Source organism: Rhinatrema bivittatum, chromosome 18 (assembly GCF_901001135.1).
Source record: "Rhinatrema bivittatum chromosome 18, aRhiBiv1.1, whole genome shotgun sequence".
NCBI lineage: Eukaryota > Metazoa > Chordata > Amphibia > Gymnophiona > Rhinatrematidae > Rhinatrema > Rhinatrema bivittatum.
The window spans coordinates 42,388,844-42,413,575 of NC_042632.1; the positions used below are offsets into that span (position 1 = coordinate 42,388,844).

General features: G+C 42.6%; 1 protein-coding gene across 2 annotated transcripts in view; it reads right to left on the reverse strand.

Moving 5' to 3' along the window:
* Positions 1–15,546: 15,546 nt before the first annotated feature.
* IL12B (interleukin 12B) overlaps positions 15,547–24,732 on the reverse strand; it is a 131,496-nt gene continuing 122,310 nt past the window's right edge. The window contains exons 7-10 of one of the 2 annotated variants that reach the window (XM_029583782.1): positions 23,180–23,364; positions 20,726–20,934; positions 19,006–19,136; positions 15,547–17,393 (exon numbers count right to left, since the gene is read on the reverse strand). In XM_029583782.1, the coding sequence (XP_029439642.1) occupies positions 17,336–17,393; positions 19,006–19,136; positions 20,726–20,934; positions 23,180–23,364 (583 nt within the window). In that variant the 3' untranslated portion in view covers positions 15,547–17,335. Of the gene's footprint in view, positions 17,394–19,001; positions 19,137–20,725; positions 20,935–23,179; positions 23,365–24,732 lie in introns of both variants that reach the window. The other variant, XM_029583783.1, reaches the window with a different exon arrangement.

Below are 24,732 nucleotides of genomic sequence, written 5' to 3' on the forward strand. Positions count from 1 at the left end.
CTATATAAACCCAAGCCAGCATTTTCTTGGGTGGACCGGTACCACGGCATCATCACCTCCCTTTTCTTACTGTTATTCCTCTCTTTATGCAGCCCAGCATTCTTCTGGCTTTAGCTGTTGCCTTGTCACATTGCTTCGCCATCTTCAGATCCCCAGACACTATCACACCAAGGCCCCTTTCTTGGTCTGTGCACATCAGTGTTTCATCTCCCCCCCAATCACATACAACTCTTTTGGATTACTGCACCCCAGATGCAGAACTTGGCATTGAATCCCAGCTGCCAGATGTTTGACCACTCTTCAAGATTTCTTAAAGCTCTTTTCATTCTCTCTACTCCTTCAGGCATGTCCACTTTGTTGCAGATCTTAGTATCATCCACAAATAGACAAACTTTACCTTCTATCCCTTCCGAAATGTTGCTCACAAAGATTGAACAGAACCGGTCCCAACACTGATCTCTGTGGTACTCTGCTTAACACCATTCTCTCCTCAGAGTAGGTTCTATTTACCATTACACACTATCTCCTATCGGTCAACCAGTTTGTAATCCATGCCACCACCTTGGCGCTCTCATTTTATTCACAAGCCTCCTATGCGAGACTGTATCAAAAGCTTTTCTGAAATCCAAGTAGATGACATCAAGTGCTCTTCCTCCATCCAGTTCTCTAGTCACCCAATCAAAAAAATCAATCAGATTTGTCTGAGAGGACCTTCCCCAGGTGAATCCATGCTGCCTTGGGTGAGAAGGACTACAAGAGAGGTAGGAGAAATTGAGACATTGACTATGGAATATGATTAGATTTACTATTCTTTATCAACTGAGAAGGATCTTACTATCTACCCATATTGATGGGGAAAGAAAGAGAAATTCACTTAATTGGAACTGGAAGTTGCCAAGAATACAACTTGATTGAAAGAGAAAAGGTCACAAATATATTCAAGAACTAAATTTGTAACATATTCTGAAAAAGAAAAAGCTGTAAAGAACTTTTCTATCAGCTACAAAAGTTATCAGTAAAAGTTATGTTGGAAACCACCCAATGCTTCCAGCATGCTTTACTGCTGCTATCTACTCTTGAGTGATCATCAGTGCTCTTTACAATGAACTTTAAATTGGGATTTGACTTGAAGCAATACATAGGGCCTAGAAGATAATTCTTCACCCCACTCAGGGAATAATGAACACTTGGATAATGTAACAACTTGGAATGACTGAACTTTAAGAAACTGCATTTGAGGTACGGGACCTTGTCCAGGACTATCAGCCCAGGGTTTATACATAATTTAAAGAAACAGCACTGAGGTAATTTTCTATCGAAGTCCATTTTATTTCTGTTTCCTGATGTTGGGTAGAACATTTCGGCATGAAGGCAGGAGACAAAAATCTTGGGTTCCAATGGATGAGTTACAAGATAATGTCCCTTTAGAAGAACCAAAAGGAGAACACAGGATTGTCAGGCCTATGATGTTTTGGTACCTTAAAATTAATGATCAGTTCTGGTTGTTTCTCGCAGTCAAGAATGATCAACTTTCATCATGATTGTCTTATCTGTGTGTCCAAAAATATTTGATCCAGGATCAGCAGATTAAATTTTACTGTCATGACATTCATAGTATAAAATGTCTTCAAAATGGTTGGTGTTATTTCACTTTTTGTGCTGGGCTCCTAATTAATTACAGCTATTATGTGAGTCTTATGAAATCGTTGTAGCATTAACAGATCAGGAATTGCTGCTCCAGGTGGCCACCTGGCTCCAGGTCGGTGGATGATCAAGTCCAGGTTTTTCCATTTCCAGAATGTTTTGGAATAGAAATAGAATGAAAATCAAGTCTGACTTTCATGATCTTTATCTGATTTGGAGGCAGGTGGTCTCCCGATCCAGGCCTATCAACTAATGCCACTCCATCAGGGATACTGAGCCCAGTCCTGATTTTTCAAACACCCAACACAAAGCATTCTGGAATCCACAGGACATTGACAAAGCAGGATGGTAAGTCCCAGAATGCTAAGGAATAGTATAACTAGTAGTGATTTAAAACCATATACAATCAGCAACAACTAGACCTCCAGATTCCTCTCAAATTATATTCATCCTCAAGACCTATAAGAGAAGCGTACAAAGGTACCCTGCAAGTTCCCCCAACAAAAGCCACGCGACTATCATACACCAAAGAACGAGCATTCTCTACGGCAGGTCCAACTATCTGGAACAATATGCCCACTGACCTCAGACTAGAACCTTGCCTTCGAACTTTCCGCAAAAAACTTAAGACCTGGCTCTTCCTCCAGGCCTTCCCCTAACTTTCTAAGCCATTAATTGTCAACCGGACAGGACTCTGCTTTACCGGCTAACGCCCCGCTATGTTTAGACATTATAATTAAGCCGCTGTTTCTTTTGTTTCATTGCCTTTTCTAGTTCTCTTCAGTTACACTGTCCTATACCTCTGACTAGCCTAGCCTCCAAGTTAACTACCCTTGTTATATGTAACTTCCGCTTCTAGTGAATTGTTCTTGTTTAAGTTATACCCTTTGTTACATGTAAACCGATCTGATATGAAATTTTTTCATGAAGGTCGGTATAGAAAAGTGTTAAATAAATAAATTAAATAAATAAATAAAGAAGGTGTTGGCACTATGAAAACTAGGCCATGCAACAATCCAGAGGTGGATCTAGGCATTTTTAGCACTTGGAACACTCTGCTCTGCACTCATCTATCCCACTAGCTTCTTCACTCTGATCCCAGTCCTTTTTCCTTCTCTCACTCCACCAACCCAGATAATAAAAGGAGAGAAGCACACTGCCTGACTTTTTATTCATTGCGAGTCTGCACTTGCATTTCTGCAAACCAGGTGGTCCATAGAAGGGTCAAGGCCCCGCCTTGCATCTTGTGGTACCCATTCCCCCCTTCTGACCTCCTTTATTTGCCTTCCTGCCGGCACAAAGCATTCATTTAGATGGGGGAAGGGATTGGGACAGCAACAGGTTGGCCAGCCAATCAGGGGCAGATTGGAGGCGGAGTTGAAAGTGCTCACTGGCATAGTCAGGGCCTTTTTTCTTCTGTGATGAGGCCAGGATTGATGAGGCATTATGTTTCAAGAGCAGGTGTGTTTTTGCAAGGAAGGAGGGGATGTTATTACAGCTCAGAGTGGGGTGGCAGGGAACCTGTTTGTACCCATAACATCAGCACAGAAGGCGAGTCACCCAGGACATCAGTAGAGCCCACTGCGTCCACCCAGGACTCCTATGAGCTTTGCTGCCATAGGTTCATCCTACAACTGGGCCAGGGCCCGGGGATTAGACATAGGAGCTAAAAAGCGTAGGCCTTGCAATGCCACAAGTTGTGAAGTGCCAGTCAGGGTGGACATGGCCTTTTGCTGCCACAGGTTGTGAAGTGCCAGTCACGATAGATATGGCCTTGCTATGCTGCAGGCCGAGATGCTTCGGCTATGGACCTCAAGAATACATCACCCCTCCTCGAGCGAATCATTAACAATCATGTCTAGGGAGACCCATGTAGCTGGGGGGGGGGGGGGGCCATGAAGGTGGGCTAGTAGCTCCAGGGGATTGACCTTAAGGGCTTTGATCATTGGTCAGATTATAAGGTGAACCTGAGCGGAAGGCAGATGAAAAGGAGACATAATTGTCATGTGAAATTATGATGGCAGACATATTTCTGTTATGTAGTGTATGATAATTGAATTAGATCACATAGGAAACATTTATGCATTAGATTGCATCACAGTGTAAATATTATTAAATAATGTTGTGGTCATTTGCGCCCACAACCTGCTGAACTGTTTCTTCATTTTTTTGGCAAGGGAGCAGCAGGTTGCTTGTGCCACCATTAAGTTATTTTTCTTCTCTTTTCCCCTCACCCCAGCCATAAGGACTTTTGCCTCCTGGGCAGCTGAGCTTACTCTTTCGCCCACCTCTAGTTAGGGCCCTTCACCAAACCTTTGGTTAAAAACGCTGAGGACTGGAAGTTTATAAACCAGGGCTGGGTGTTTCTAGTGGCTTAGAGTTAGCTGAGGTCAGTATCTGGGTCTAACCCCCTTCTAGCCTCCAGTGAAAAAGTTCAGAACACTGAGGTTCTGGCATGTCCCAGAGGGGCTCGCAGAGTCACCCTCTGAAGGGGGCCGAGGGGGGGGGGGGAAGGGGACTGCCCTTTCGCAGTCTGACTCATTCAAATGCAGACCCCTTTTCCCATCAGGCCCTAGCACCGGGGGGGGGGGGGGAGGGGAGCCTTTTCTCCAGTTCCTTCTGCACAAAGGTAAATCCATGTAAAAGCATTCCTTGCATCTCAGTCTGGGAGGCTTACAACAACAATCACGCTATGCAGTGAATGGTTACCCGGTGTGGGAAAATTGCCCTGCAATTGTGCCCCCTTTTACATTTCCACATGCTTACCCAAGCATAGCCGCCCTCTGCGCCTGCGCTCACTGCTCGAGTGCACGCAGCTCAGACCGCGAGTGCGGGCAGCGGGGCCCCCACCTTCTGACTCCACTGCCAGGGGCATGGAGTCCACAGCCCCAGCGAGGGCTCCTGAGGGCAGGGGGGCAACTCCGGCTCAAGCAGCGTTCGTTCAGCTCGGTTAAACCTTCCTTGCTGCGGTTTGGAAAAATAAAAATGAAAGCAAATACAATTTAAAGCAACAGCAGTTGCCAAAAAAAAAAAAAGAAACTCATATCATAAGAGGATTATTTGGCAGGGATAGCAATGAAAAGCAGTAGAATTCCCCCATTTCTTGTATTGAATTCTTCAGAGAAGAAGCAATATTTCAGGCATCGATACTAACTCAGTTATTCAAAATATGAACCATGAACGTGCCAGTTTCCTGGTACTCCTGCTTCCTTTATTGGGTCTTACTCCTGAGTTTTCTTTCTTTGAACCTACGTATTGTTATGCACTTTGGTATAAAAGATGTACACCTCATAGGGTGGCTTCCGTCCCCCCCCCACCTCTCCCCTTTCATTAAAATCATTAAAGCCTTTTGGGACCTTGCACCCCCCCCCCCCTCCCTTTCAGTTGTTTGTGCTATTTCCATACCTTACATGAATCAGAGGGACACGCGAGAAGAATCAGCACAGCTGGTTCATGGGTAGAGGTAGTAGAGCTGACCAGTTGGTGTGGGTGGGCAGAGAAGAACGGCTTATGGTATTTTTCTGCCATCCATGAATTGGTGATACTTGCTACGCTAGGGTAAAGTTCAGTCGGGCTAAACACTGCACACAAAAATGCTGGCCTAGCGTAGCAAGTATCACCAGTTCATGAAGATTAAAATTCAGCATTGTTAATATATTTTAAAAGATGTATCTGAAAAATATACAAGTTCTTGGACAATTCCTTAAGGCCTTCTCTTTCTTTTTCTTTTACTTACAGATCTTGCATATTTATCTGTCACACCAATATGTATATAATAGAAGAAGGTTTGGAATGGTCATCATGGTCTGAAGATTGATATCTTTAAGATATTGTCCTGTAAGGATGAGATGGACATTATTCAGATTCTTGGCTCTGCTTTAAAAAAAGTTCTTTGAAAAGTGGTTTTAATGAATTGTGAACTTATATTTTTGTTTGCACTTTTGTACTAAAATGATGGCATAAATAAAAATAGAATAAAAGATATTTTTTGATTATTAAAAAATTTTTCTGTTCCTCACAAATAGGAATATATGTTATTGTATTTTATTCTTTAAGATCCTCCCTGACATAAATTTAAAAGATCATAGCTTCTTCTACAATAAACAAAGTTAGAATCATAGAAACCTAATGACAGAAAAATACCATATGGCCTGTCTTGTCAGCTCTGCTTCCTCTACCCCTTATTTGACAGGTGTACCCCACCGGTGCTCAGTAATCCTTGAAACACCATCCCATGGTCCAGGAAGCCAAAATGTTCTCATCAACATCATCTAGGCAGCCATTTATTCATTTCCAGAATGCGAGATTTCCTGCCTGGGCCTTTATACTTGACTAGGAGGATTGAGAAGAATACCAGCCTGTGCATCTATCTACTTTACCCTGTCTCCCAGAGCCATTAAGTCACTCGATATGCTCTGTTTGGTGCCCAGCAGTATAGAAAAAGTCATAGGTATATGTAGACCGTGCATATAAATAATTCTGAGAATTATGCAGGGAAATTGTGAGCATAATAATGACCTTATTTGTTTCTTTTCTTATTGTGCTCACAACAACTGCCCTGCATAACTCTCAAAATTACCTATTATGCATGGTCTGCCTATAGCAATGATTTATTGTATGCTGCATTAAAAAAAAATATAGCCAAAAAAAAGGGTTTCATCTCTTAACTACTAAGAGGTGCATTTAGTGTTTCTAGCTCACAAATTTCTATTCAACCAAGCGGTGCCTTGTGACGAGATTTGCAAACGGGGCAATAAATATTGCATTGCTTCGCTGGTCTCCATATGGGTCCGTACAGGAGCAGTCTCTGGGTGAGAGGAAAAAAAAAAAAGGCAGGCTCTGTGTTCTCCCATCACTCAGCAACGATGCTTCATTAATTCTGTTGACACCGAGCTCCTTCACTAGGAGCTGCTCAGAACTCCACTGAACCAAAACGTGTGGCCCCGGGAGGATGAGTTCAAGCTGCTCTCTGTGGAAATTATTCACAGCAGTGTTTTCCGCAACAAGGCCCATTCTCCGAGGAGAGGAAAGATGAAGGGAGGTTAAAAGTACCAGCAAACTCAGCATTTCTATTCCTAGGGACGGTTCTGTCATCTCCACAGAAGAGATGTCCAGACACCTTTGTATATTCCTTCTCAGAGCGGAGCTCATCTGAGCACCAACAATGCATGCAAATAATATACCTCATGCATTTACATTTGGGATATCCTGAAAACCCGATGGTTTGCAGTCCTCAATAATTTTAATTTGAACCCCCCCCCTCCCCCAGAAATGGCTGTGACATGATGACTCATTATGTGGCATTGATCAATTGTTCTTTTATGCTTAAATTAAAAGACAATATATTAAAATTAAAAACTCCAGTGTGATGAGAAGTTTAATTTTAAAATTTTCTTCCTAGTTTTTATTGTATTTTTGGCCTGGTGGTTTCCTACTGCCATTTTGGGCTTTCTGCTCAAGATACCACTGGACCCAGGTCCTGACAGTGCCATTTTGAAATATTGAGGATCATCCCATTTGGGGACCCCACAGATGGGGTTAAATGTGTCTAGAGGGGAGGGTGAAGGCAGGCCCTGTGTGGGGATGGGGGCCTTGAATTTTTAAATTTTGGTGGCACTGGGGTTTTTTTTGGTGAAGAAAGGGAATTTCTGTTTTGGTTTTTCTTTTGTTTTGTCAAATAAACAAAACAAAACAAAATAAACCATTAACAAAATTTAAAAAATTCAAGTGCCCACCCCTTCCACTTAGCCTGGCCACTGCAGTGACGATTCTTAACTGGGAGCCATAAAGCAAGGATCCCTCCGGATGGACCCCAATATACATACACCCTAGTTCTAGCCAGTAGGTATCTCCATTGAGCAATAGCTGGGACTCATGTCCTCCCAGGGGCTGAGAATGCTTTACCCCAAGCTCTGACCAACCCGGGTAGCTGAAGCTGAGCCTGGGAATTAAACGTGGGTCTTCCACACAACAGTGCACTGAGCTACCAGGTCAACCCATTTTGCTTCATAAACAGAATATGTTCAATAGCATTCATTTTGTAAATCATGTGAAAATGCTTAAGGTGGAAGTCATTGCTTCAACCCCAGGTCAAGCATTGCATGACTGCATGTTTCTGTGAGACATTAAAACTAGCTTAGCCTTCACAGTGCTGATGATGGGAGTAATTGTGTGTATTTGCTCAACCCATTGATTCAGAAAAGTTATAAGTGTAACATTTGATAGTCACCATATGCTCCTATTCTTACTACTACTACTATTTATAATAGTTAAAGAGCTACTAGACATATGTAATGATTTACAAATACATATGAGAGACAGTTCCTGCTCCATGGAGTTTACAATCTAGTCAAGACAAACATACATGACAAATGAGTCTATGGGATGTGTATTTATTATACAAAAATGTTTATGATTTAAAAGCAACCTGAAGAAAATGAGTTTATAGATTAGACTTGATGGCCAGAGAGCGGCATGATGCACCTATTCAGGGAATCTATTCTAGGCATACGATGCAGTAAAGTGGAAAACACAGATTCAGGAGTTGGTGGTGGAGGAGATAAGATTGACTTGCCCAAAGACTAGAGTTCATGAGGAAGTGTGTAGGGAGAGAGAAGAGAAGGTAGATAATGAAGATCTGGGAGTGAATGCACTTGTAGGCAAGTAATAAGAGAATCTTGAACTGTATGCAAAACCAAATGAGGAGCCAATATAGTAACTTGAGAAGAGGGGTTAGATGGGAGGCCCATAGTGAAATTGAAAGCTGACAAGAGGCAATGTGTGGAGAGAGAGAGAGGAGGAAATGGTAGAAATATTAAACAAATACTTCAGTTTGCTATTCACTAAAGACAACCCTGGAAAAGACTGTAGATGGGAGTGGGGTAGACAAAACTCCATTTACAGAAAAGAATGTATGGGAAGAGCTAGGAAAAGTGAAAGTTGACAAGGCTATGGGGCCTGATGAGGTACATCCCAGAATACTGAGAGAGCTCAGAGATGTGCTGGTGGGTCAGCTAAAGGATCTTTTCAATAGATCCTTGGAAACGAGATTCGTCATTGTCAAACCCTTGTAGTACAGGGTCCATTAAAGAAATGAGTAAAGTTTCTGTTGAGCGTTTTTTTCTGAATCCAAATTGGTTTGTATGTAGAATATTATTGTCTTCTAGGTGGTTTTCTAATTGATATAACACTGCTTTTTCTAGGACAGTTGCAATAAAGGCAAGTTGGATATTGGTCAATAGTTGTCCCAATCATCAATTCTGCCAGATTTATTTTTTAGAATTGGTTTGGTCACTGCTTCTTTTGCCCTAGCAGGGACCAATCCTTCTGATAGTGAGTGGTTGATTATGGTTGTTATTGTCAGGGTAATTACGCTGTGTACTATTTTCAGGGAACTTGTTGGGATTGGGTCCAGCAGGTATATAGCAGGCTTAATTCTTGTAATGATTTGGTTAATTTCGAGTTTAGTTACTATGTTGAATGTATTCCATTTTGCTTGCTCATGTTTCTCTTCAGTTTCTTTTGTTGTCGAGAAAGAGGGGAATTGAGTTTTTAACCTATAGATTTTATCTAATAAGGAAGTGGCATATTCATTGTAAGAATTCTTTGAAAAGTAGTAGTTATTCGAGATGGAGGAAGATGAATCTTTGATTACATTTTTGACTGTTTCAAGGAGTAATTTGGAATTAAATATCACACCATGGATCTGTTTAGCATCGTAATCCTTTTTTGCTTTATTGATTTGTGCACAGTATTTCATTAGGAGTGATCTGTATTTTCCTAGAGATTCTGCAGATGGGTATTTTCACCATTGTTTCTTTGTTTTTCTCAGTGTGTTTAGTGTGTCTAATCTCATCGCTCTACCATGGTTTCTTATGTTTTGAGTTATTCCGTTCTTTTTGGAATGTTTTTATCTGAACTGGGCTTAGGGTATCTGCTTTCCCATTGACGATTTTATCCCAAGAGTCAAAAGCTGAGGCGGCATTGTCTTGATTAAAAGCAGCTTATTTTAAATTGATTTTTCAAGTATTTCAGGTTCAATCTTTCTTCCGAAGGTGAAAGTTTGATTATTCTTTGAATTTGTTTGTTTTGTGTTGAGGAGGGTTATTTTTGTTTTAATTAGCTAATGGTCAGACCAGGGCAAAATTGTGTGAGATGTATTTATTATGCAATTAATGTAATTGGCAAATATTAGGCAAAGGATATGTCCAGCTTTACGAGTGGGGTTTGTTACAAATTGTGATCATCCCATTGCTTCCATTGTATCTAAAAAGCTTTCATATGCTATAGTTTTAGTGTTTTGTCTACATGTATGTTAAAGTCTACTACCCTTAACCAATTAGCTTACAAGATTTTGATGCAACTGCAGCATCAATCTCCACTTTGACAGTGGGGGAGGGGAGAGGGAATTGGATTCAGATGACAGCCAATGCTGGGCCCTGACCTTTATGGTCCAGGGTACCGATACACAGACATTAGAGAAAAAGCGCAGGACTGCTTCTACAGTCAAGTCCAAAAGCAAGCACGTTCAAGCAGCAGCATTGTATGAATTATCAAAAAGGCTACTCACCCTGCAAAAATGTTGCTAGCAGACATTTTATTATAGGTTTGACAGTTGCTTGATAACTACACCTAACATAAGGCTTGGGGGTAACCTGCACGGAGCGGCAGTTACTACCCTTATCAGAAACATGGGAATAACCTGAATGGTGCGACAGACTGGATGGACTATTTATCTTTTTCTGCAGTCATTACGATGTTACTAAGTCATAGTGATGCTGAAGAAAGATAAATTGTGCAGCTGAAATTTGAACGGATTGCAGTGGAGAAAAATGGTTCAGTGGGAGGGCCATGAAGATTAAGTTGCAGGAATCTAAGTGGAAGGTAACAGGAGATTGGATGAGAATCTTGGCAACAAGCTCAGAAAGGAATGGATGGATTTTAGTGATGTTATAGAAGAAATGACATACTTTGGCAGTGTTTTGGGTATGTGACGAGAAAGAAAGAGGCATAAAAAATGACCCCAAGGTTATGGGCCAAGGGAACCGGTAGGATAAAAGCACCATACACAAAGACATAAAAAGAAGGAAGAGGAGAAGTGCGTTTGGGGTGACAAGACAAGAAGTTCCATCTTGACCATGTTAGGCTTAAGGTGTCATTCATGCAGGGCAACTCATGCATGAGTTCCCCCAAAAATGCCATTTAAGCTCAGTGATCAGATTTATTAGGTATCTGAGCTTTCTTTTTTTATATAACAGGTCTCACTTTCTACAAGCAAGAAGGGAGAGAGCAAAAATAGAATTACTCTCTGTATGCTATTTGAATTTTAGAGACTTTATTCCTATTAGTTTATACATTTTTTTGTTTGACCTGGCAGTTTTTCTCACAACTGCTCAGGGACTTCTTCCCCAGTTTTCTATCCCCTCCCAACTTATTTGTTGGTCAGGAGCCATCCTCCTGCTTCTTCCAGAACCCTGCAGTTGTGGATACTAAATCTGGCCACTAGATGTCAGCATTGTGAGATGTCCACAACACAATGCAGGAGCAAAGAGCTGCACTCCAATATAAATAATACCAACATCCAGGGAGATGCAGAAGATTCAATAAGTCCCCGCAGCTTTAAATGAATTTAATGAAAGATATCTTTTTATTTTTCAATGGCAACTCCATTGCTTGAGACAGCACAGATATTAAAACAGGGTCCCCCGACATGGACCCGTGTTTCGCCAAACCCGGCTGTGTCGGGAGGGACAGACAATTTAATGTGGAGTTCATCAACTTATCAACTTTGTGCTAACATTTGATTCGCAAGGAGAGCATTGTGAGATGACCATGACTCACTTTCCTGCCTCTCCCAGGGATTGCTGGGTATGCCTTGCCATACCCAGCTGACCCAAGGATCAGAAGACATGAGCTCGGAATCAAACCCATCTCCTTCCACATAGCAATGTGTGGCACTGTACATTTTCTCTTACTCCTGCCCCTCCCATTCATAGAAACAGAGCACAGTATTGGATAATGAATGCAAAGCCCATCAGGTCTGCACTTTTTCTCTGCCTTTTGTAATATTGCAGATCCTATTTGATGTCTGGCTTCATTTCCTTTTATTAATAATTATCAATCACTTTCCAGATAAAAATTGCTGAAAGTGATGTACAACAAACAAAAAAAATATATGTATCACATAAAATTAATAAAACAATCAATAAAAAACAATAAAACCATAAGCAGAAAATGCCTTACCCTCATATACAATACCATTCCCATTTAACCATCAATTTACATCAGCCAGGTCTTCAAACGTTTTCTAAACCATAACAAATTAGTTTCTTCCCTAAGCTGAAGCGGCAATTTATCCCACAATCCCACTGTGCTATTCCTAACAATACTCCTTACTAACAGGACTGGATTTCCCACCAGACACAGTAAACATCTGCATAGGGGCACCTGCACCATGCAGGGCACCATGGGAACTTCCCTTTCCTCACTCCCCAGCACTCGGCTCTTCCACCAGTGGGGCAAAGATGCTGAAGATCTTGCACCTAGGGGTGCATGAGATGTAAATACCTTTAATCATCATATCCTGATTTCTCGTTTAGCTGAAGTCAGAATAGGGGCACCTTTTTAGTTTGGCTCACATCCTATCTGACCGAATGGTTTCAATGGTCACCTCTATTTGGCTACAAATTGTTACAGGTGTTCCTCAAGGCTCCACATTATCTGCAGCCATCTTCAGCATCTACCTTGCTCTACTGTGTAAATTGCTCATGAGTTTGGGAGTAATTTATACATTTTATGCAGATGACATACAATTTTTTTTATTCCTGTTACTTCGTCTTGGCCTACAGCTTTCAAGTTTTTGACTATTTGTCCCTCTACTTTCAAACAGTGCCTTCACCAAAATAAATTAGTTTTGAATATAGAGAAAACCGGATTACAGATTTCTTTCTGCAGATGTTGCCTCAAATTTTTCATATAAGAGTCACCTTTTATTTATAAAATCGCAAGCAAGAAATTTGGGTGTTATTTTAGACACGGATCTCTGAATGCACCCACATATAAAAGCTGTTCTTTCTTCAGCTTCCTTGAAGCTGTTCAGATTACAACTTTTGTTGAGTTCTGACGATTTCCATGCCACATTACGGCATTAATCTTTCCCACAGTCAATTAGTATAATTCTCTTTTCCTTGGTCAATTCGTTGAGAGCGTTGCAGATGGTGCAGAATTGGGTGGCACGCATTTTGACTGGGACAGCTATTGATGAGCATAGTTCTCCTGTACTTTGCAGATAGTTTGCATCGGCTGCCTGTACATTAGCAAGTTCAATTTAAAATCCTTACATTAATCCATTAGCTGATTCATAATCCTTCTAGTTTATGGATTAATTCTATATTGCAGATATATAAACCATCTTGTTCGCTCAGGTCAGTCAATAAGGGTTGGGGATTTTTTTTTTTTTTTAGAAGTATCTTCTCCTCAGCTTGCATGTTTAATCGGGACCCATGATGAAGCCTTCTGAGTGGCAGGCTCAGGGTTGTGCGATTTGCTTCCCGAACTCCTTTGCTTAATGTCAGACCTGGCGCAGTTTAGATAGGAATTAAGAACCTATTTACTCTGCGAGGCTTCCAGCCTCCCTGAATAATTATCCTCTCTGATTAATTTGTTCTTTCCTGCTGTTCACGTTCCACTTCTCTGTTGATGCTAGCAGTCGCTAGTGTTAGTTTCCCCAGCTACACAGAACTTCTTGGTAGTTCTTGGTTTTAGTATGTTTAATTGGTTTGTCTGTACATGTCTACCTTTACGTTCATATTTATGTGATTCTTATATTTTATGAATGTTTCATTGCACCCGGCTTTGATGTTTTGTAGAATGCAAGTAATAAATCCTTTAAATAAACAAATACATAAATCATGCCTTGCTTCCTAGACCTGTATTTGTCCGTCCTGCCTGATCTGCATCAGCGATCTTTGCTGGCAGAAGGAAGATTATCCTGTGCTCTAAGGGCCAGTTGTGCTAATGTACAAAGCAGAATTTGCCAGTTCGGGTTTAGATGGGATCGCAAGTAGTTAGCTAAGCTCATGGCAGCCTGCCTGTTGCCACATGGAGACGTGCAAATTCTCCTCTTTCAATTCTCTCTTTTTATTTCTTCTTAACATTATAATTTTACTGTCACGTTCTCCTTAAAAGTTCCCTTGCAGTTACATTTCAGTGCAAGGTTAAAGTGGATGCCTCACAAATCTTTGAATTTATTATATGTATGGCAGGCAGCATCTAAAATCTCTCTGAATTCCTGCCCTTTCCCACACTCTCCGGGCTGGTCTGTTTTACAGAGCACAGATGTTGATGTAACCCCTTTGGCAATGTTATTATGCGCAAGGAATATTGTATCAGGATAGGCAGAATTACACATTCCTGTCACCGGCAGCAGTACAGAGGGACTTTTTACAAGGTTGCAGAAGGCTTCAGCTTTGAAGACTATTGCTTTCTCTGCCAGTGGCTACTATTATCTGTTTCCAAGATGTTGCCTTTTCTCTATGGGGCAGATTTTTAAATGAGCGCACGCGGGGTACATTTGTGCGAGCTACCCAGCCTCAGAGGGAACTTTCCTTCCACTCCCCCCCCCCCCACCACCTTCCCCTCCCTTCCCCTACCTAATCCACCCCTCAGCCCTATCTAAATCCCCCCTACCTTTGTTTCAGGAGTTACGCCTGCCTCTGTGCCAGAGGCCTCAGTCCTGCCCCCAGACCGCCCCGGGCCGGCACCACGCCCACTGCCCCGCCCCTCCCCGCCCCTTTTTCAAAGCCTCGGGACATACGTGCGTCCTGGGGCTTGCGCGTGCCGCTGAGCAATCCTAAAAACCCAACTGGCTAGGTGTGCCTCCAGGAGAGGGATGAGAAACTCTGTTCTATATAAAATGCATATTGGTGCAGTGGATGGGCAGAGATCCTTCTACTTTAGAGCAATGCATATCTAAATGCATCAACTCTTGCTCATGGAAAAATTATCTATTCTAAACAAGCCTACTAAGAGGTGGAAGAGGTTTTAGATATTTGGTGCCCATTGATCTAGGCTTCTCAGTTTAATTGTTAATTTGTTGAAGCTGGAATGATTAACTATCCATGGTTTTGTTCTGTGGGGTTAGAAAGTGGGAGGTGGATTTTAGAAAGGGTTAGGGGATGACATGGAGTTCTCACTAGCTGATGTTGTATCATGTAAGATGTCTGATTTTGAAGATGGTTGTTAAGTTGTTGATATAAATTGTTGATGGACTATGTTGTGCCTTTACTTAATAAACAGATTTTTCCTAAATAATGCCTTCCTAAAAACTGTTGCGCATTACAATATTGTAAGTTAGCTGGATAAGTATTAAAGTTAGCCGGATAAGCTTATCTGGTTAACTTTAAACCTGCTATGGGCTGCATCTAACTTATCTGATAACTGGATAAGGCTCAATATCGCTACTTAGGGTAGCGCCACCCAGTTATGCTCACTGCCCGCCCATAACTGTATGGCTAATTATTTAGCCAGATAAGTGAGTTATTCAGCCAATTAATATAGCTAGATATTCAGCTATAGCCACTTAGCTGGATAAGACTGATTTATCTGACTAAGTAGCATTTGAATATATATCCCTGTTGTGTTAAATACTTTTAAAACCGCAAATCTGTTGATTTAAGTCCACATTTGTTTGCAAGAAAAATCCTAGTGCATGATGGTAAGCTCTTGGCAACTTTTTCTTTAAATTTTGCTTTAATATTATGTAGTTGGTTTGTTCTATATTCCATATTATGTAGTCAGTTTGTTCTATACCTGGTTTATGGTATTGCTACCTTTACCTCCTTCATTTCCATTAAAAATACACAGATCATAAAACTGTTAGAAAAAAGGTAAATGAGAAGTGTATTAAATGTTTTGATTTGCTTCTTTATTAACTTATTTGCATATCTTCCATCAACAGATGTTCAAATAAATTAGGCACAGCAAAAGTAAAAGTCGTTCCTTCAATAACAATCAGTAGCTGTAGGCTGCAGTCAGTTAGGTCACATCAGTTGGGCTATAATCAACAGAACTTATTTTTCGGGTCACCTCTGAAGTTGGTTCACCTGTTGGTCAGCGCTTTGGATGTCAGGGCATTTTCAGAACATGCTAAGGAGTCATCCGGATATGTGAGTAACTCTTCAGATGTTTATGGAGGGGTGGGCAGATGTTGGTGGAACTGTAGAAGCTCCAGGGCAGAAAAAACTGGCTGACCTTACAGAGCTAATACAAGCACCACAGAAAGACAGACCCAGATCCTACAGAACCTCCAGGAGTTGGCAGGCTTAGAGTGAGCTGAGAGAAACTGCAGGCGTGAGTCGCAGATCTGGTGTTTTCAGGGTAAGGGCTCCATGTTGCCATACTGTGATTTTCTAAACCATCAAATCCGTATTAGTATTCAGATGCAGTCAGACCTTTCTGTCTGGGATGTGTTGAGCTGATGGTGAACTTCAGATGATGCAGTACACACACATCCACTCAGTTTGGATCAGGTCCTTTGACTCTGTATCATGCTTTTAGCGCACAGAGTAACTTTTAATCTGATGTACTGAGATGGGTTTTTGTCACTGTATTTGATGTTTGACAATCGTGGGATACTTTCTTGTCACGGCTGCTTCATATAATAGTTAACACTTTCAGACAGAGCCATATCTCGTTGGCTACACACACATACATGGAAATTTCTTTTAAAAAAATAAAGCATAATAATATTTTTCTCTTCCAATAAATAGAATTATAAAAAAAAAAATAATGTAGCAGATACCAATTATTGGCACCTTATAAATACTAGATGATCTATACAACAATATTGCATAAAAAATGAAAAACTTTCATAAAATAGCTTGTGACAAACTTGAAGAGTGACTGGCTTGCCTAGCAGTGAAATGTTAGTGCTGGGAATAGTTAGCGAATATTGTGAAAAATGTGCATATTTGTGAAACTATTCACCATGGACCCTAATGGGAGAATTTCAGCACAGAAGATGGAAAAAGGCTCAATTTGCCAGTCCTGCAGAGATTCATGCTTTAAAAAAAAAAAAACATGGGGAGGAGGGTGGTTGCAAATACAGTGAAAAGGACAAATATCCCCATTTTTTCATTTAAAAGATTCATATTAGTGGCCTTATTCCATAAAGATATTTTGCATTGGAAGCGAATGGGGAAACTCATTTTTTAATAAGTCTCTGTGGGCAAATAATGTGCAGAGACTGACATTTTTCACAAATTTAAGGCACATGTTTGCCCTCAGACACCTCTGCTGATCAGCATTCCTCTTTGTGCAAAGTTTTATACTCACAGGCTTCCCCTAACTGTCTCTTTCGTATTACAAGCAAGTCATGGGTCACCTGGACTTGCACAATGTGTATTACATCTCTATAAAAAAAAAAAATAAGGCAACCTCTATAAATATAAATAAGTAGGCAACAACATTTAAAAAAAAAAAGAAAAGAAAAGAAAGAGGAAATGTAAGGTCCAAAGAAGAAAACATGGTGGATAGGTCTACTCCTAGCCAAGCAAGGGACCAGTCTCTTGTTAAGGGGGGAGAACGTGTGGTAGTTACATACCACGTCACGTGACTTGGATTTACTGTGCCACATGACTTAGCATCAGACTATCACATGACATGAGTTGGCCGTGCCACGCTGATGTGCTGTTCACCATGTTCCTTTGCTTGCCAAAGATGACTTCAGCCTCCTAGGTTTCTCCTGATGCCTGTCATTGGTAGAAATAAAATACAGGAGACACTTAGACAGGCGGCAAAGACATGAGTACACTGGAGTTTGGGGTTTTTAATAAGCTTTCCCTTTGTGTCCTTTCCTGGGCATTAGAAAGGTGGGATTACCTATGATCCCATCAGACCTCTGTACTATGGTTCGGTGTGAGCACTAGGAGGCAGTAGATGTCCCCAGCAGTGCACTGCTTCCCATCAGACCTGCAAGGATAGCATCTCTCCTACTTTAGAGTAAGTAATACCGCAATTTCCCCAACCAGGTGACACCTCCTCCTAGCACTGCCTTCCACTGTTGGTCCTGGGTACATATTAAAGATGATCTTTCAGCTGAGATGTCTCCATTTGTCCTTAAGTGACAAATCTAGGAGCATCAAAAGTCTAAAATTTTGAAAACTAATAACTGGGGAAGTGCATTTTAGTTATGTTTTAGAGGTGCTACTTTGAAGAGTTTAGTGCATGCTATTTCACTTTCAGTACACTACCCGTTGTTTCAAAATAGCCCACGCTAACATGAAACAAAATTGAAAAAAATGAAAAAAAAAAAACCCCATGAAAATATTCAGCCTGCACATCCCTAGCAATTACCAAACACTCCTGCCAGACCAATCACTGAAGGCAAACGTGGACAGGGTAAAACAATCAGGGGAGAGAAACAAGCACCCAAAGGTAAAGTGGACAAGGAAGGGGCATGGGCTTTTTTTGGTTCAGTCATAGGATCCCTGGCTGCAGGTACCGATGCTGAGAACCCGGGAAAGTGTACAGATGGGGGGGGGGGGGGGGGGGGGTGAGAGGGGGGGGATTAGCACAGGCTTGAGATGAGCCAAAGGTTCTAGCATGACTACAACTAGGTCGCTGAGCCAGAGAGGGGAGGACGAGCACTGTGCAGAAATCTGGAAGAAATCTGGAAGAATCTGGAAGAAATCCAAGCAGAAATCTGGACGAGGATTTGATAAATCCCGTCCGCTTGTGCCTCCACGTGGATCTCCAAATGCAGGCCGTTTTGATTCATTGGGATCATTTTCAAGGCAAATAACAGAGGCTGCACTTACGCCCAAGGGAGCAGCCCCATCTTCAAATAAATGAAATGCGTGAATACTCTGATAAACCTGAGCCATGCTGAGGAATTCTGTATTGCACTAGAGCAATTACACAAGGGGAACCTTGTGGTTTAACCATGTAAAATGGGCTTCTGAAACTTGCCTTGCCCGAGCCTCCTGCAGGGAAAAGGGGGTACCACTGACGCAAGGGAGGGAATTCACATGCAGAGGTTTGATTTTAAAATCTCCGCTTATACTGTTCCCTGCAGACCTGACCTGTATAAATAGCAGGCGTGAGAACTCCAAAGGTACCCCCAGAGTTTGCTGGTTGAATTTCAATGGAAAACTCTGCAGGGAAGTTTTCCCTTTGAATATGGGCTTACAGGCCTGTGGGTATAAAGCACTAGTGGGCTTGTAACTTTCAATGGGGAAAAAAGAAAATTTTGCCCACAATATTAAATCCAAGATCAGTCACAGCTGATTGAACTGGACTAGGATTCCCCTGCCTGCCTGCCGCACTGCCCTCACCAGTAACATCCGAAACTCTCCTACCTACATGGAATGCTTGCAGGTACTCCAGTCGCTCCAAGAGGAAGCCCCATAACGATCCCTGGCCTGCACGCAGTACGTTTTCCCAGCGTTCCACTGCTCCAGAGTCAAGCTGGTCCCCTCTACGTCATAGTACTGCTACAGAGGAATGATTATTGCAGAAAACAATGAAAATGCAACACCGAAGCACCTTCCCACTGCCTGCACCTGCAGGATGCAGGTCATGCTATGAAATGTAAGCAGGTGGCGCCATCTGCTGGTGAGAAAGTATTTTCTGTTTCTTACAAGGAACGTTGCGTACAGAATGGCCTTCTGTTCTGCTTGCAAGTTTCAAACTTGTGGTGAAAAATGGAAAAAAAAAAAAATAAATTAGCAAATTAGTTGCAGATGGTACCTTTCTGTTGGACTAACCTAATCTGTTTCCATCTAGCTGTTGAGAATTAGAGTTCTATATTCAGGTCGGTGTAATAAAAAGGCAGCATCTGCAATTTGTTGGCTGACTTTCAAAAAGCATGCAATCCTTTTTTTTTTTTTTTTTTTTTAGATAAACTCAAGCTATTTCACAGCCAGAGCTGGATTTATATTTAAATAGGCAGCTAGATAGTGGGAGGGTGGGGAGAAAATTAGAATTAGTCCTGGTTTTACCCCATTGCATGCTGGGACTTATTCTGATTTCCCTATTGCATTCCCTAAGAAAAGCAAGACTAAGTTAACTCCCATCCGATTTCACCCCCAAAGTCATCAGAAGTATGAGGAGTTGTGAAAGAAGCAGGGGCGAGAGGCCCCAGTTTGCCACTGTCCTGTCCATTTTCTTGCCTCTCTGGCCCTTCCCCCTCACCTCTGAGCCGATTGCTAGAGCGGCAGCCTCAGAAACAACCTTGAAGGAGATGTTCAGCACTGAACTTCCAGCTTCCTGTCATGCGCTTAAGGCCCTGTGGTGCCACGCACCCCCCCCCCCCCCCCAATATGAGCCTCCTATTATTATGGAAAACCGGGCGAGAGGTGAGGCTGCTGTAGGGCTTGGAGTATGCAGCAGACAGCTGGAGGCTCAGCTCTGAATTTCCTTTTTAAAGTAGTTGCTGCACCTGTTGCTGGATCAAAGCACCCTCAACTCAGAGGCAGAGGCCTTGGTGCGGTGACAATGCTCCTGTGCCTGTCAAAACCTGGCACCAGAGGCCGCAGTCTATGTCGCTCATTCCTATAATGAGGCCTGTTCACAGCAGGTATGGTTGGTAGGGATATACACGGAAAGACGTACTAATTTTTGTTTTTCATTTTGTATACAACTTATTTCATTTCGTTTTCTCATCTGCATCACTTTTCTCATTTGTTTCAGATTTGGCCTGCGTTATATATTTTATAAGGCATGCACCTTGATGGGATTTGTAAATAGTGTGTGCTACAATGCTTTGGTGCATGTTAAATAGCATAAGCAACATAAGCGATAAATAGCTAGGTTCATTTTGTGTTGTTTCCAAAATGAAACAGGAAATACTGTTTTGTATTTTCATATCATTTTAAAATGGAAGCATGTACCCTAGTGGCAGTTCGGTCTTTCATCTACAAAAACCTGAGGAACAAAGTGCCTTAGACGTGCCCTGATCACTTCCTCCAGTGACTCAGACCACCTGTTACTAGAGCGATCGGCAACAGGCAGCATGTTTATTTGTTTAGTCAATTTTATATCCTGCATCTCCATAAGATTATGGTCAACATTTCCCACTCACCGCTCTCTCTTTGCTCCGTTTTCTCCGACCGCTCTGATGATTATGGGTGTTTTTCCTCTGTGTCTTGCCCGTTTCTTCCACCTTGACCTTGAAGGTTAGTGGAAAGAAGGTGTGCTGCGTGTTCCAGGACTCGGGGTAGTGCCAGTGCAGCACAATGGACCTCTCAGTGCTGGGGGAGATACTGAGGTTCTGAGGAGGATCCGGCTTCACTGTGAATGGAAGGAACGCAGCTGTTACAGACTTCCTCAGACTCCTGTTCACAATTCTCATCTCATACCTTTCTCCTCTCTCAGCAATTTGGATATTTTTACTCTTTCTCCAGAGCCATTTTATGGGTTTTACTTCTCTATCATGGATCGGTCCATGTTATGATTTAGGATGATTCACTAAGGCTTTTCTCCCATTCTGTGTCTATGGGATAAATCAGGCCTTTACTGCACCCTGCATGGGCACCTGAAGTCATTGGTCAGTCTGCTGCAATCAGTTCAATCTGCCTGAGACTGAATGGGCTAGAAATAGTGGAGATGTGCTACTGAAATCAGGGACAGACTAAGGGGCTGCTCAGGTCCTGGGTGGTACCAGAGCTATGGGAGCCCCTCCTTCCCACACACACAGACACACACAGACACAGACACACTTCCTGTCACATCCTGCAGTAAAATACATTAGCTAAGTCACTTTGCATGAGCACCTTCTTGACTTGGGTCTCGGGCACCTTCCTTAATCCACTCACGACGGACACAAGGGCTGAATCTCAGGCTCTCTCTCTCTGGGCTGCTCTCACATTGCTTACATAGCCACGAAGGCACAGTCACACACGTTTGTAGTTATTTTAGAAGCATTAAAAACATCCATAAACCTTGTCCTATCGTCTTCCATTTCCTGTTGTACCTGATCTTGCTCTGTGATGTATGATTACATCACCATATCGTGATCTTACCCAATGATGGCTCCCACAGAAGCTTGCTAGGAAGAGGGACCGCATGATCTGATTGCCCTCTTCAGCCTTCAGATCAAATTACGCCTCCCACTGCTAAAGCTTCACCTTTATTCTTTTGCCTTTTTCCTATTGCCCAATGTGAGTTCCATGCTGTCACGCTAAGTATTTACATGCCGGGGGTTTTTCGTCACATCTGAGCCTTCTCCTCCCCAAGATAAAAATTCCCAGATGCTCTACTCATGCTATAGAAAACAGTCCTGTCACATTACTGTCCCGAGGAAAGGAGTAATAGCTCCCAAAAGCTAGTCAAGAAATGTATTGTTAGTCCAATAAAAAGATGGCAGATTATTATTTTTGTTTTAACCTTTATTTCTGTAAATTATTGTGCACTTGCTAAAAGAGATTAAAAGAGACCTGTGGTCAAAGCTTTTGTAAACCCAGTGATTCACGTTAGAGATGTTCCCATTTCCCCAAAATGACCCACATTACCAAGAAAACAAAAGAAGGGGCAGAGGCACTCACCCATGAACAACAAAGTGCCTGCCTGCCTGCCTGCGAGAACTGAGACTGCGTCAGCTTCAGGGACTTTTCCGCTGAAGTCTCTTTTCACAGGAAGATGTATTGCTAACGCTTGCTGACTGTGGCATGCTTATTTTGCACTCTCTTTGATTTGTTCCCTTTCTTGAAGAATGTAAGGGTTACCCTGGTGTGGACTGACTGTGAGGGGGTCTTCTGGAGCGGTACCCTAGGTTGTATTACCAGCAAAGGAAGTTTGGTAATGAACAGATACAAACATGCAATCTGCTTCCGCTAACACAAACAGCTCACACTAGACCTTCAGACCCCTCTCAAACACCGCTCGTCCGAAAGACCCATCAGAGAAGCTTATAAAGGAACCCTTCAAGTCCCACCTACAAAATACACCCGTCTAAAAACCACCAAAGAACGTTCCTTCTCCACAGCAGGCCCTGTCCTATGGAACAGACTTCCGACCGACCTAAGACTGGAACCTTGCCTTCATACCTTTCGAAGACAACTGAAGACGTGGCTTTTCCTCCAAGCCTTCCCCTAGTCAAAATGACACTTCGGACTCAGCCCAAGGAAAGAGATAATTACTAATCTCATAACCCGTTTTATATTATTTATTTGTTGCTAATTCCGCTCTACCTTTCTTCCTGGCTACTTTAGCCCCCAAGTTCAATGTAACTTTGCTTGTTTCAGCCTTCTTGTTTGGTTACACTTGTTAATCCCCTTAGTTCCATGTAAACCGGCCTGATGTGAATTCCATTTGTGAAGTCCGGTATAGAAATATATATTAAATAAATAAATAAATAAATAACACTGAGCTATACAGTGGCATTTATTTTGGTAGAATTTTAGAATTCAGGCAGTTACATTTTCTATAGAAAATATAATATGAACAGCCTTGAATCTGTCCTCAGGAGTTGCTGTTGGTCCTGAACCTGAAAGGAATTAACTTCAACACATTAAGGAGACGCCCAGAGGGCACTCACCAATGTTTCGGATGAAAAATGCAGTGGTGGCATTTTCGTATCGCTTTCCACGAATGGCATGCAGGACGAGCGCAACTCTCTGGCTTTCCTCGCCGTGCAGGCAGACTCCGAGCTCCTGACAGTTTGTGGTATAGACGGATCTGTCAGGGTCCAGTGCAGGATGCGAGCAGTTTACGTTTCTCAGTCTGGAACCAGAAATAGCAGCTGGGTTAAAAAGGTGCCAAGGGATTACAACCAATCAGATTGCCTCGGTACAGAAGCAACGGAATGGGCCTAAACACAAAACAAAATACAATAATAATAATAATAATAATAATTAAAAATAATATACACCACTAACCAAGCCACAAAGACTTCTGGGAAAAGATTTGCCGTCTCTCTCTATCGTTCTTCAGTGCGGCACAATGCAATGGAGAGTCCACAGCCTCGCCAGCAAGGCTTGTTCCTGGCTTGATGCTTCCTGCCCTCATTCCTTTTCTTCTGTGTCCCTCCAGGCGTGATTCTCACTCAACCCTAACTCCCCAAAAGCACGATTCTCTCCCACCACCAGGAGGAGAGCAGTACTTCTCACCCGAGTCTGCCTCTTCCTCTGCTGAAGTCTGAACCCATGCGGGACCGATTGTCTTGCGGGACCTGCTGACATTGCATGTTTAGACTTCCAAGGGAAGGCAGCCGGCAGAGGAGGAGGCAGGTGCGGATGAGAAGCGCTGCTCTCCTCCTGTCAGAGGATCATGGGTGGGAGGGAAAGGAGCCCCTGCATTGGCTGATCGCTCCAGATCCTGCACCTCCGTCTTAGAATCATCCCTGCTCGCCAACATAAAGTAGAGTCATCTGTTCTCCCTGAATGGTGTAATACAATTATTTATAGGGGTGTGCATTCGTTTGCAACGTATTGGTAATCCGCAAAGTATAGGGCCATATTTGTTGTATTCGTGGGGAAGCGAAAAGTATCGCGAATCTCCACGAATACAACGAATCTTCACCGAATTATTCGTCCATCTAAAAGAGGGAATTTAAACAAACCCCCCACCCTCCTGACCCCCCCAAGACTTACCAAAACTCCCTGATGGTCCAGCGAGGGTCCGGGAGCAACCTCCTGCACTTGAGCCATCGGCTGCCAGTAATCAAAATGGCGCCAATAGCCTTTGCCCTTACTATGTCACAGGGGCTACTGGTGCCATTGGTCGGCCCCTGTCACATGGTAGGAGCACAAGATGGCACCAGCCATCCATTGCTCCTACCATGTGACAGGGGCCGACCAATAGCACCGGTAGCCCCTGTGACATAGTAAGATCAAAGGCTATTGGCGCCATTTTGAATACCGGTAGCCGATGGCGTGAGTACAGTAGATGGCTCCCGGACCCCCCACTGGACCACCAGGGAGTTTTGGTAAGTCTTAGAGGGGTCAGGAGGGTGGGGTTGTAGTTAATTAAATTTTAGCCGGGAAACGAATAAGAATCAACGCATGAACGTTTCAGGGGCCCCCCACCCTTGCCGAATGCAATGTATCTGCCCCACGACGAATACGAATACCGAATGCAACGTATGCGGTC